The 12,858-nt window shown below is 44.7% G+C and overlaps 1 protein-coding gene across 1 annotated transcript; it reads left to right on the top strand.

Annotated features, from left to right (window-relative positions):
* The first annotated feature begins 188 nt into the window (after positions 1-188).
* Positions 189-12,852, top strand: LOC142483757 (E3 ubiquitin-protein ligase RNF128-like). Its single transcript, XM_075583740.1, has 5 exons — positions 189-290; positions 3,941-4,023; positions 5,879-5,975; positions 10,723-10,897; positions 12,668-12,852. Exons 1-5 carry the CDS (start codon positions 204-206, stop codon positions 12,790-12,792), a joined length of 567 nt encoding a protein of 188 aa, XP_075439855.1. The 5' UTR covers positions 189-203; the 3' UTR covers positions 12,793-12,852.
* Positions 12,853-12,858: the final 6 nt, after the last annotated feature.

Raw genomic sequence — 12,858 nt, 5'->3', positions numbered from 1 at the left:
ATATACTGTTAGTACAAATATAGGATAAAGTATCTGTCATCTAAATTTAGCATAGGTTGAACTTGATGGGCGTATGTCTTTTTTATTTTTATTTTTTCAATCATCTACTATGTAAGAATGTATAATAATCACAGGTAACGTTGGGGTCATGTATCTAGAAATATAGAATTCTATTTCTTTCCAAACTTCTAAGCTTTTGCTTCATGTTTGTGTTGCAGAGAAAGTTAAAAGCCGAAGCAAAGGCGGCGATTGGACAGCTTCAGCTTCGTACCCTCAAGCAAGGAGATAAGGTAATATTTGGATTGAAGTAGATGTTTGAGTCCCAATTGAATGTAGCCTTCACAGCTCACGTTGTTTCCAAGGCTTATTATGTGATCTGCACAGTTTTAGTGTATGTTGGTTCTGACTAGAGATGGGAGAATTTATTTTTGGAGAATTTGGATTGGCCGGTTCCTTTTGGTCCGTGGATTAATCTCAAAAAGTGGAATTTGCATTTTGTGTGTTGTGTTTTTATTATTATTATTATTATTATTATTATTATTATTATTACCAGTACACTCCGGATTCCACAACCCGCTGACGGATCTGTAGAATCCAATCTGCGGATTCAGCAATCCGTTGGATTCTTCACAATGATTGCTGAATCGCGGATTGAATTCTACAAATTCGTCCACGGATTGAATCCAATGGTGGTTTTTGATGAATCCGCACAGATTTGAAATCCACCAAATCCGTGTTTGGATTTTACACCGCGAAACGGATTTTGGGCGGAAAATGCCAGAATCAGGGAAACTAATTTGGGTGGATTCGCCCACCTCTAGTTGTGATCACTGAAATACGGACATGGGAATATTTGTTGGGACAAACCAGTACAAGAGTTTAATTGACGGACTAAAGTTTATGTGCACTCCTCAGGCTTAAGTGACATATAATTAGGAACAATTGTTGGATAGAGATTATAAACCATGTGGGGGAACTCATTGTATCTGGATTATTTGCACAGCTGCACACAGTCGCTTCTAATGGGGCTTACTCCCATTGACCTGAATGGGAGGTTTCGCTTCAGAGTTTATTAAATAAGCTCCTAAATCTTGGTGTCCGAAGCTCAAGGGGACAATGATGAGCCCATGTCTACATAGAATAGCACAGGGTCACCAAACTGGTTTGCCATTTCATCAGCTAGTGTTTCAACCCCCGAGGCCGCACTTCCAGATTTTATTGTGTAAATGCGATTGTCTGAAACTATGAAATCATATCTACCTTGTACAATGCCGTTTTTCTTCATGGTGAAAGCTCATAAATGGGAGCATTGTGATCCATTGTCAACACCTGTTGCTAGGAATGAAAGGAAAAACATTTGATCATTTGCCTGAAACGGCATGAATCCTGTTCCCTGAGCCAATGCTCCCGAATCGGGCAGCATACAGAAAACTGGTCTGACTCCCTCACCTCTTCCAGCACAGTGGTTTGTGCAGTTCTAAACCATGTCTCCCATTCCTGTCTTGCACCTTTAGAAGATGATGTGATGGATTGACAAACAAGTTGGATTCTTCCATGTCCATTTTGGATGGCAAGAAAGGCATTGGTACAGTTGCAAAGAGTGGGGAAACCGTTTCAGGCGAGGAGAATCCTGCTTGTGCACCAAACACATGGACAAACGCATTCCTCAAAGTGCCGGTCTCATCTAGGACAGAGGTACAAAGTAGAGCTCTACTCACAACGTTTCAGGTCTCATGGATTTTTCGTCAGGACCACCTGATGGAAGGTCCATATGGGACCTGAAAGGTCGTTTCTCCGCTGTTCTTGTCTGTTACAATAAATGAAGAATTGCATTGTGAACTTGTGAGTAGAACTCTACTTTGTACCTCTGTCCTAGACGAGACCTGCACTTGGTACCTCTGTCCTAGAGGAGACCTGCACTTTGTACCTCTGTCCTAGAGGAGACCTGCATTTTGAACAAAGGCTTTGGGGAATATGCATCAGTCTCCTAATTGCAAAACTGGGCCAAACATTATAGTCGAGAAACCCTATAGCAAGCAATTTAAAAAACCCAATTGATCCATTTTTTCCCCCCTTCTTTCTTGATAAATGTGGGGCTATTTTTTTTTAACCATGTTTAACTGAGGTATACATCAGAACTTTATATTCTTTATTCTTTACCTAAAAACTGCTTTTCTTTGCCTTAATTTCATATATACTGTATTTTACTCTGTTCCACCCAATACACAATATGATTAAATACTGGCGCTGGTGCATCCAAGCTTTTATGTTTAATTCAGGTTTTTAAAAGCCGTTCTGAGAATTTGTGATACAGATCTAATTATGTTCTGTAGCTATTTTATATTTACAGATTAATATCTTCATTTCAGGCTTGCACCATCTGTTTGTACTCTTAATGTCCTGCACGAAGCCTCCGCTTCTACTCTGAGCGGTTTTTACTTTGCTAATAGCTTAGTTTTTCAGATCATTGGGTTTCGTAACACAGTGCTGCTGAATGACAATCATTCAACCTAAAGTCTATCTTGTAAACAACAACAAGACATTTCTAGAGGGAACACAAATTGGTGAGTCACAGCCAGATAACTGCCTCTCGCTCTCCCTGCTCTCCTCCTCCTGACTCACCAAGATCCCTCCAGTGATTAAATCTCCTGTGTTCTCTTTGGGGCCAGTTGTTATTCAAGTGTAGCTTGGTATGTTCTGACGCTGGTATTTGGTGGGAGGGGAAACGGTCTTGTGCTGTATTGGTATAATCTTATTCAGCTCAAGCAGTTTAATTAAAATGTTAACGAATACGGCTGTCTTTCTCCACTGAACTAAACTTGTTGGCACTTTTGTGCTTTTAATCACTCATGAATATTTGTCCGAAGCCAAAGGAAACCACTGGAAGTAGTGTTGTGGGTTTTACCGTCTTCAAAGGGATGACTGTCCCAACCATGGCTTGTTTTCATGCTTTAAGAACAGCATACAACATACAGGTGGTGTTCTGATAAACCCCAAACGTTTCCCCACATGACGATACTGGTTCTCTCTCGAAGGCTTCTCAACCTCCAAATCTTGCACGTAATCCAGGTCCTAGATGTGTGTTGCGTGTAATTTGCCAGCGTTAAGGTCGATGTTATATCTGGGTATGTTGTGATGCCCTCAATGAATACAAAAAAGATTGGGGGAGCACAGTTATAGGAAACGGGCAATTAATATATCTTACTGAACTGGTAATCGATATGGTAATTGACACATCTATTGAAGTGATAGTTCATGGAGCAGATTCCAAACGCAAAGGTATACATACATTGATGTGTGTATGTGGGTGGAAAGGTAAGAGAATAAATAACTTACACGGCCTTGTGTAAGTTCTTTCACATCAAGGTTTCTTTGGGTTTCTTGTCGTCTTAGATTGATGTATTCTTCTGCGGTCGAGACTTTTCTCCTTGGTGTGTTTTCAGCTTTCTTCGTTCGTTGGATATGTCCCTCCAGGGGGGTTTCCTCTCATGTAAACAAAAAAGGAGGTTAGATTAAGGCAAATATACAAAGGCTGCAATATGGGGAAGGGTGATACAACAGTGGACCATTGAAATGCAATGGTATGATCAAGCACTCACACGGGCCAAATCCAGGTCCTAGATGAGTGTTGCGTGTAATTTGCCAGCGTTAAGGTCGATGTTATATCTGGGTATGTTGTGATGCTCTCAATGCCTATAAATATTTAAGACTGCATAAATGTGTTCAGGAGGCTTCACAATATTCACGGATACAGTCCTGCCTCATCACTGAGCATCAAGGCCTTCTCGTTGGTCCTCATTTGTACCTGTTTGTGAGCCCGGCAGGTGTTGGGCTAAGGGACCTATATGGAGAGCATACAAGCAAGCACAGTTGGAAGATTCTGTCCTATGTTATAATCTGGTTAACTAATATATATATATATATTTTATATTGTACGTAGGAGCTTGGTCCTGATGCGGATAGCTGTGCCGTGTGCATTGACACATACAAACCAAATGATGTTGTGCGCATTTTAACATGCAAGTAGGTATTTGGGAGGGACTTTAATGTCTTGATGATTACATACAGGAGGGTGTGGAATCTGCTATGACCTAAAAATTGTATACACTTACTAAAATGAAATTAGAGGAGCTTGTATTAAAACGCATGGCATATTTAAACCACTAAAGCTGTAGCATTAATGTGGATTAAGTGTAATTTCCTTCTAAGTGTATCTAAGTATTCGTTTGTTTGCCCTGGTCATGAGAAGATTAGGATAATACTGGGTGTAAGTTATCCTGTTCAATGGGACTTAGTCGTATGACCCAATGAGTAAAACATTACATAAAACTGCCCCGGCGAAAAGGAACAATTTCTATTTATTTGAAAATAGCGAATGTCACATTTTAGATGTTACCAAGTAGGTAAAATAGACGCACGAGTATACTAAAAATTAAAAAAAAAAAAAAAAAGGACCTAATTGTGTCCATGGCTGGGAAATGTGGACTTTATGGGCAAACAATTTCAATGGGGGTTTTTGTTTTGTTTTTTGAGACGAGGATACCCAAATTACAGGACATGGATACCCAGGAGGCTAGCAATCAAAGGCCAAATTAACTAAGGGGTGCTAAGCATATGAACCTTATGGCATCATCTCGTGAATGAGCTCCAATGTGCTTTACGGTTTAGCATCGCTTGATGAATCGAAATATGCCCCGGAAAATAGCCGAATATCATTAGAAAAATTCAAGGAAATCTCAAAATGATAAAGTATTGAACCGAGTATATGAGCAGGTTTATCCATGAACCATAAAGATTTATAGTACTTGGATCAGGGGTGGCCAACTCCAGTCCTCAAGGGCTGCCAACAGGTCAGGTTTTCAGTATATCCCCGCTTCAGCACAGATGAGTCACCCATGCGGAAGCAGGGCTAACTTGAAAACCTGACCTGTTGGTGGCCCTTGAGGCCTGAAGTTGGCCAGCCCTAGCAGTGATGGGGTTGAATTGCCTGCTGGTTTGAATAGCTGTGCCTAATTTGAATGCTGATGTAACCTGCCTGTGGACATTCAAATAGTACATTTGCATTTGTCGCATGTTAAAACATCAGAAGAAAGGTATTTGATAACCCCGTGTAACGGATAGCTCGCTAGCAAAAGTCCAAACCTCGTCTTCTGTATACTTGACATCTTTTGTATCTGGAAGGTTCGGCAGCAGATCAATGCATTGCAGGACAATTCGGTGCCATTCAGTGCCACTTTTGACTTCTTATCCATTTTAACATGGGAACCATATAATCTTACACCACTGCATTACACAGCTTTTCAGCACAGCCTGGGTTACAGAAGTGCAGAGCCAGTAAACCCGCTCACAGACAGCTCTCTCGTCCTTTTTGGGCCTCGTCAGTGGGAGGATGGTTACTGGCATTCCAAGTAGTTAGATTTGTATTCTGCTCTTGTAACCAGCTGCATAATTCATTGGTGGGCAATCATTGGTGGGCAACAGGCCTCCCTCTGGGGCTGCCCACCCTATCAGCCCACGCTCTTTCCCTACCCAATGCAGGGGGAGCAGAGCGGTTGCTGGTGGGACTTGTAGCTTCCTCCCGTTCCCTGTGCTACCTAAGGGCTGTGCTAAGTAATTGTTAGCTCCCAAGGCAAGGACAGGAGTGGGAAAGTATACACACAAGATTCCGTGAGAGGACGAGGAGAAGCTGCTACCCACGGCTTGAAAAATATCCCTTCTCCCGTGTGTGTGTGTGTGTGTGTGTGTGTGTGTGTGTGTGTGTGTGTGTGTGTGTGTGTGTGTGTGTGTGTGTGTGTGTGTGTGTCAGCTCTTGAGGTATATAATGTGGTCTACAACTGGCGTAAATAGTTAATGTTTGTTCTTTTTTTTTTTCCCATAGCCACTTTTTCCATAAGAATTGTATTGATCCGTGGCTGCTTGATCACAGAACGTGTCCTATGTGCAAATGTGACATCCTGAAATCACTAGGAATTGAAGTAAGTAATGTTGATCTGACGTCATGCAATATATATATTCTTCCTTTTATGTTTCGAAGATTTTCCATAACCCCATTTTTTTAAAATAAATCAGTTCTGCACTATGAGAAAATACTTGTAGCATTTAAAAAAAAACTATTCTGAATGATATTTTGAATGTATTATAATGTAACAAGCATTTTTTTTTTCTATAGCATCCATTTACAAAGTCACATCCCCTTCCTCTTCTGAAACAGGCTCTTGCACGGCCCTCTCTCTAGCAGTGCACCAATTGTATCTAGTGACTGCCTGGTCACATGACCTTCCCCACAGAAATTTGCATCCTTGGTCCTCTTCTGCTACACTGACAGCTATTTAGTGAACCCCCCGAGCCAAATCTTCGCCAATCAATCACATGAGAACAGATCCATCGGCAACTTAGCTAATGACTTATTATAGTGTGGATTGTATTGATGCACATATTAAAGGGGAAAATAAAAAGTAAAAAAATTTTTTTTTAAATACACGGCAGCTTTAAGTCTAATTTGTTTTTTCTTAACAATCCTAACCATGCCAAAAGCAAAGGTTGTCTGCTTTCATTTTTTGGGTAACTTAATTACTAATTAAGTTGACGGGGAGCCTCATGTTGAAGTGTTCTCTTTGCCCGTATTCCACCCTGTCCTTATTGGAGAGGCAGTAGGTGGACGAGCCAGAGGAAATCAAACCCATCCGCTCACATGTTTACTTAATAACGTTACATAATTATGTAAAAATACTTGTAGGTGTCAGATTTGGGCAAAAAAAACCTTAATCACCTAGATGTAACCTATTTAACATGTCTAGTTATTCCCTTTGGTCCTAGGAGGGATTACCCCTTTAAATGGAGAAATGCATGCATAGAATGATACAGTGGCCTGATCTTTGTTAGAGGGCGACGAATTCCCTTCCATCAAACGCTATTTCTGCGTTTTCTCGTTCTTCGGTTGAACAGCATACGGAACAAACCTCGTGTCTGGCTTTTTTTTCATTGCACAACAGCGCCTCCTCCTGTTAACTCGCAGGAGTTGCTTTCCCCAAATGAAACGGCTTCTGGAAACTTAAGAGATTTTAAAACGCATTTTAGCTGCGGTGGGTAAAAAAGTGCCAAGAAACGTCCACCATACGGCAAATAACAATCCAACGTGGGGGCACATTAACATGTCTCAGACAGGTCTGCAAACCTGCCTTTCCCCATTATCTCTTGGGACACAATTAGATTGTAAGCTCTTCGGGACGGACTCCTTTTCCTAAAGGTTTTGTCTGAAGCGCTTCTTCCCATTATGTGGTGGTTGTATTATTTGTTACGTCACGTGTATTACTGCTGTGAAGCGCTATGTACATTAATGGCGCTACATAAATAAAGCCATACAATGCTTCCACTGTAGCCAGGGATTCTGGGAAATGGCATGCAAATGAGCACTCGGTATCACCTTTTGCTTCTTGTCCATTTTTTTTTTTTTAACTTATTTTTTATTTGAGTTTTTGAAAAACATAAGGGAAGAGGGAAGGGGAAGGGGGGAGAGGGGGCTAGTGGAGGTACCACTAAATTAACACCGGTGTCATAAAGGAAACCAAAATCCAAACATACAAGAATACAAAAAATACGACACCGTACTATCCCAACTCCAGATATCATATAAAGTCAGCCCTCCCTCCACATTGATTGATTAAACAGTTGATCTATTCCCCCTCCCCCTAGAATTCCAGGGCTCCCAAACCTTTTGGCATTTTCTTGAATTATGTCTAACATACGCTGTTAATCTTTCCATAGATTGCACCTCCTTTAATCTCAAAATAATCTCTCTCCTGAAAGGGGGTACAGGCTTTTTCTTGGCCCTGGCGCTCACGCTCACGCGGTCAGAATATGCAACAATCATTTAGATTTATTTTCGTATAAATTATAAATGGTTCTGGTTAAACCGGTAGATAATCGGGTCTAGGGGGGGATCCTTATCCCAAAAGTCTCTCGTACTAAATTCTGCACTACTCCCCCAAAATCTCTGTATTTTGGGACAAAACCACCAGATATGGGCCACACAGTATCTCCAGCGCCACCACAGCCCCTCCAACAGAGGTTCGTGGTCTCAGGTTAGATCTGCCTCAACCTTTGGGGCGTCAATTACCACCTGAAAATAACTTTATATATATTTTCTTTGGATATTGTGCATAGTGATGTGTTCGTTGCATTGATCCAGATAGTTTGCCAGTCTTCCCAAGAAATCTCTACGTGTGTGTGTGTGTGTGTCTGTCTGTCTGTCTGTCTGTCTGTCTGTCTGTCTGATTATTTCTGCATAGTTCTTTGAATACCATACTCTCTGGGAGAGACCCAGCTGGGGACAGATACCTAAGATAGTGAGAGATGCACAAATCTGAACATCTCGGCTCCCGTGAAGGAGTATCTCTGACAAATCGCTAAAATTTAGTAATTTACCTCTCTAAAGCATATCTCTAATATCGCTAACCTTCCGTAACGCAAAACTCGGGTCCATTTTAACATGGGACCCCTATAAGCGTATGCCTGCCGCATTCCACAGCTTTTCAGCACAGCCCGGGTTAAAGAAGTGGGCATAGTCCGTAAACCGGTTGGCCACAGCACCCGCAAGTAATACGCAGCACTCTCTCGGAATAAAGCGTCAGCCTGCTGCTTCCAGCAGGCTGAACCGGCTCCTGCAGGAACTGCCATGATTTCCTTGGCTCGTATATAGTGCTCTCTAATCCTATTCAAACACAAACCTGTTTACTACTGTGGTTTTTAGGTAGGTGGGGTTGGCCAGATTCATGTTGTGAACACCTATTAAGGGCGGGAGTGCTGAGGCCGCTTTAAATATCTCCTTTTTTTTTCCTGTTGGGCAGAAGAGCTGGACGTTGAGAGGGAATTTCTATATTAATAGAACATTTCCATTGTGGGCAAATCTTACTCCTGCAATATACATGTTTGCTTTAAACTAGTAGATGAGATTTGTATTAAATATAGATAGAGATCTATTTTTTTATTTTTTTTCCCTCTTGTTCTCTCTCGTTCGTTCTCTTTACAGCACTCTCGCTCTCTGTAATCGCTCTCTCTCATCGCTCTCGCTCTCTCTCATCGCTCTCGCTCTCTCATCGCTCTCGCTCTCTCATCGCTCTCGCTCTCTCATCGCTCTCGCTCTCTCATCGCTCTCGCTCTCTCATCGCTCTCGCTCTCTCATCGCTCTCGCTCTCTCATCGCTCTCGCTCTCTCATCGCTCTCGCTCTCTCATCGCTCTCGCTCTCTCATCGCTCTCGCTCTCTCATCGCTCTCGCTCTCTCATCGCTCTCGCTCTCTCATCGCTCTCGCTCTCTCATCGCTCTCGCTCTCGCTCTCTCATCGCTCTCGCTCTCGCTCTCTCATCGCTCTCGCTCTCGCTCTCTCATCGCTCTCGCTCTCGCTCTCTCATCGCTCTCGCTCTCGCTCTCTCATCGCTCTCGCTCTCGCTCTCTCATCGCTCTCGCTCTCGCTCTCTCATCGCTCTCGCTCTCGCTCTCTCATCGCTCTCGCTCTCGCTCTCTCATCGCTCTCGCTCTCTCATCGCTCTCGCTCTCGCTCTCTCATCGCTCTCGCTCTCGCTCTCTCATCGCTCTCGCTCTCTCATCGCTCTCGCTCTCTCATCGCTCTCGCTCTCTCATCGCTCTCGCTCTCTCATCGCTCTCGCTCTCTCATCGCTCTCGCTCTCTCATCGCTCTCGCTCTCTCATCGCTCTCGCTCTCTCATCGCTCTCGCTCTCTCATCGCTCTCGCTCTCTCATCGCTCTCGCTCTCTCATCGCTCTCGCTGCTCTCTCATCGCTCTCGCTCTCTCATCGCTCTCGCTCTCGCTCTCGCTCTCATCGCTCTCGCTCTCGCATCGCTCTCGATCTCTCTCTCGCTCATCGCTCTCTCATCGCTCTCGCTCTTCGCTCTCTCATCGCTCTCGCTCTCGCTCTCTCATCGCTCTCGCTCTCCGCTCTCTCATCGCTCTCGCTCTCGCTCTCTCATCGCTCTCGCTCTCGCTCTCTCATCGCTCTCGCTCTCGCTCTCTCATCGCTCTCGCTCTCGCTCTCTCATCGCTCTCGCTCTCGCTCTCTCATCGCTCTCGCTCTCTCATCGCTCTCGCTCTCGCTCTCTCATCGCTCTCGCTCTCGCTCTCTCATCGCTCTCGCTCTCGCTCTCTCATCGCTCTCGCTCTCGCTCTCTCATCGCTCTCGCTCTCGCTCTCTCATCGCTCTCGCTCTCTCATCGCTCTCGCTCTCGCTCTCTCATCGCTCTCGCTCTCGCTCTCTCATCGCTCTCGCTCTCGCTCTCTCATCGCTCTCGCTCTCGCTCTCTCTCTCTCTCATCGCTCTCGCTCTCTCTCTCTCTCATCGCTCTCGCTCTCTCTCTCTCTCTAATCGCTCTCGCTCTCTCTCTCTCTCTAATCGCTCTCGCTCTCTCTCTCTAATCGCTCTCGCTCTCTCTCTCTCTCTAATCGCTCTCGCTCTCTCTCTCTCTCTAATCGCTCTCGCTCTCTCTCTCTCTCTAATCGCTCGCTCTCTCTCTCTCTCTCTAATCGCTCTCGCTCTCTCTCTCTCTCTAATCGCTCTCTCTCTCTCTCTAATCGCTCTCGCTCTCTCTCTCTCTCTCTCTCTCTCTAATCGCTCTCGCTCTCGCTCTCTCTCTCTCTAATCGCTCTCTCTCTAATCGCTCTCTCTCGCTCTCTCTCTAATCACTCTTTCTGGTGCTTTTATTACATGAAGGCTGATGAAGAGGAAGGGAATACTTCCATGGCAATAGCCTCTGTTTCCAGTGAACTCCAAAGGAGCACATTACATGTTGCAGAGGAGACTCTCGGTGACCATGCATCTTCAGAGTTTGCCTCTGCTCAAGCTGCTGACGAGTCAGTGGAAGACTGTGGGCATGCAGCGCCGGGGTGTGAGTATTACTTCAAAAACGTCCCGCCCGTTTACAGGAAACTGGAAAACGTGTAGCACCTGCCACCCCCCCACCCCCCTGCCACGTGAGATCTGGCCACTACATGGGTGCTGTAGCTCACCTGCTGGTTACAGGAGGCCTGTGTTGCTCTGCAGAAGTTATTTGGGAGAAGCAACAGGGCAGGTTTTTCCTTCTCAGGGTGCAGCGCCTCCATCCCAAGAGGATCCTGCTGGAAGCAAGATGGTCCCCACAGGCAATTCTCCACAATGACTACACATTATAGCTGGTACAACGGCATGTTTATTGAGTAGACAGCATGGCATCATCTCCATTCCCAGCAGCAGACCCCAGGGATTTGAGGCCTCAAGAGTCCCTCCTTAGCTCATTTACCCTCTTCTAGGGAAAAGGGTAAATGAGTTATCACACCATACCACACAGCCTAATCATAGCACCACTCAATTTGGTGGTGTCTGCTTTTATACCCGGGGGGAAGGGCTTGTAACCCTGTCCCATAACAGGGCAGGTCCAGGTACTGACAGGTACCACACCATTTACATGTGACCCAGTCAGTACCCTTCCCAGGTATGACACTCCAACTGCCGGTTTAGGCCTGCCCCTGGATAAGGCAACATAGTACCCATCCAGGCTGCAACTGCAGGCTAGGCCCTGTGCAGGAGTTTAACCCCAACACTGCCTGTTCCTATCAGTACTTCGGCTGCGTCCATAGAAACTGCAGCCGTGCGGAGGCTGGGGGAAAGTGGGAGCTTTCCCTGGCCTTAGTACGCACTCCGTCCTGGGGCGTGTCTATGGGCCGGCCAGTCACGGAGCTGGGTCGCCCTCATTGGGCGAACCGCTCACGTGACCGCCCTATCGCGCGAGAAATCAGTTTTAACTGCCTTTAAGCAGTCTGGTCGCCGCACGCGTCCGCGCTGTCTGCCTATCTATGGACGCAGCCTCATAGTGTTGAGGCCAGTGAAAGGCAATAGCCAGGGGAACTTGGCTACACATGAATGGCTGAAAAAGTGTCATTTGTGAACCTCTAGTATCCAACAACTGATATTGTAGATTACATCTTTTAATTAGTATTTGAGCGTTGTGCATTCATTAAAAAAAAAAAAAGAATACATGCGTGTCCCTCTCTCTCTGTAGGGCGGGTGGGGGGTGGGGCCTGCCCCAGCAGTCCGACCCGGGAGATAGTCACAGATTCCGGTGTCTGCCAACAGGACCGGCTCCTCTCCAACCAACAGGTGGGGACTTTCGAGAGAGAGAGAGAGAGAGAGAGACACACACACACTTGATGAAATTTTCCCTGAGTGCAAAAATACTTTTGTAGTCGGGGCACACAAAAACCGTGATAGTTCAAAAGACTGGAGGGGGTTACTGCTAAAGTACTTACCTGTACTATATAGCAAGGTAAAAAAAAAAATGCCAGCACACCAAATGGTACAATAAATGTGACTTTATTAGCTCAACGTTTCAACTTCCCAATGGAGCCTTTGAAAAAGCCTCCATTGGGAAGCCGAAATGTTGAGCTAGTAAAGACCATTTATTGTACCATTTTGTGTGCCTGCTTTTTTTTTTTTACTATATATATATATATATATATATATATACACACACTTTCCAGTATTGGCTGCAATGAATGTCAGAAATGTGTTACCATTCATTCATACCAAAGGTGGCGGTATAAGTATCTATAAAGCATCATTGACTTTACTTTTAGTTGTGCAAGTGATAATGTAGCTTACCTTTTTCTCCTCCTCCCTGCAGATGAGAACCTACAGCTTGTAAACAACGAAACCTCAACTATGGCTATCGAAGTCCTTCCCCACCAAGACAATCCAAGCTTTGAAAGTGAGGAACCCCATGCACACGCACACGAATTGAAGTCATGAGTTCTCTCTCAAATGTACAGCGAAGATCTGGGTGCTTCTCAGATGGGACATCTGCAGTACAACTTT

Source organism: Ascaphus truei, unplaced genomic scaffold (assembly GCF_040206685.1).
Source record: "Ascaphus truei isolate aAscTru1 unplaced genomic scaffold, aAscTru1.hap1 HAP1_SCAFFOLD_3640, whole genome shotgun sequence".
Classification (NCBI taxonomy): Eukaryota; Metazoa; Chordata; class Amphibia; order Anura; family Ascaphidae; genus Ascaphus; species Ascaphus truei.
Note: the sequence above shows the minus strand (reverse complement) of the source record. Positions and strands in the feature narration are given on the sequence as shown.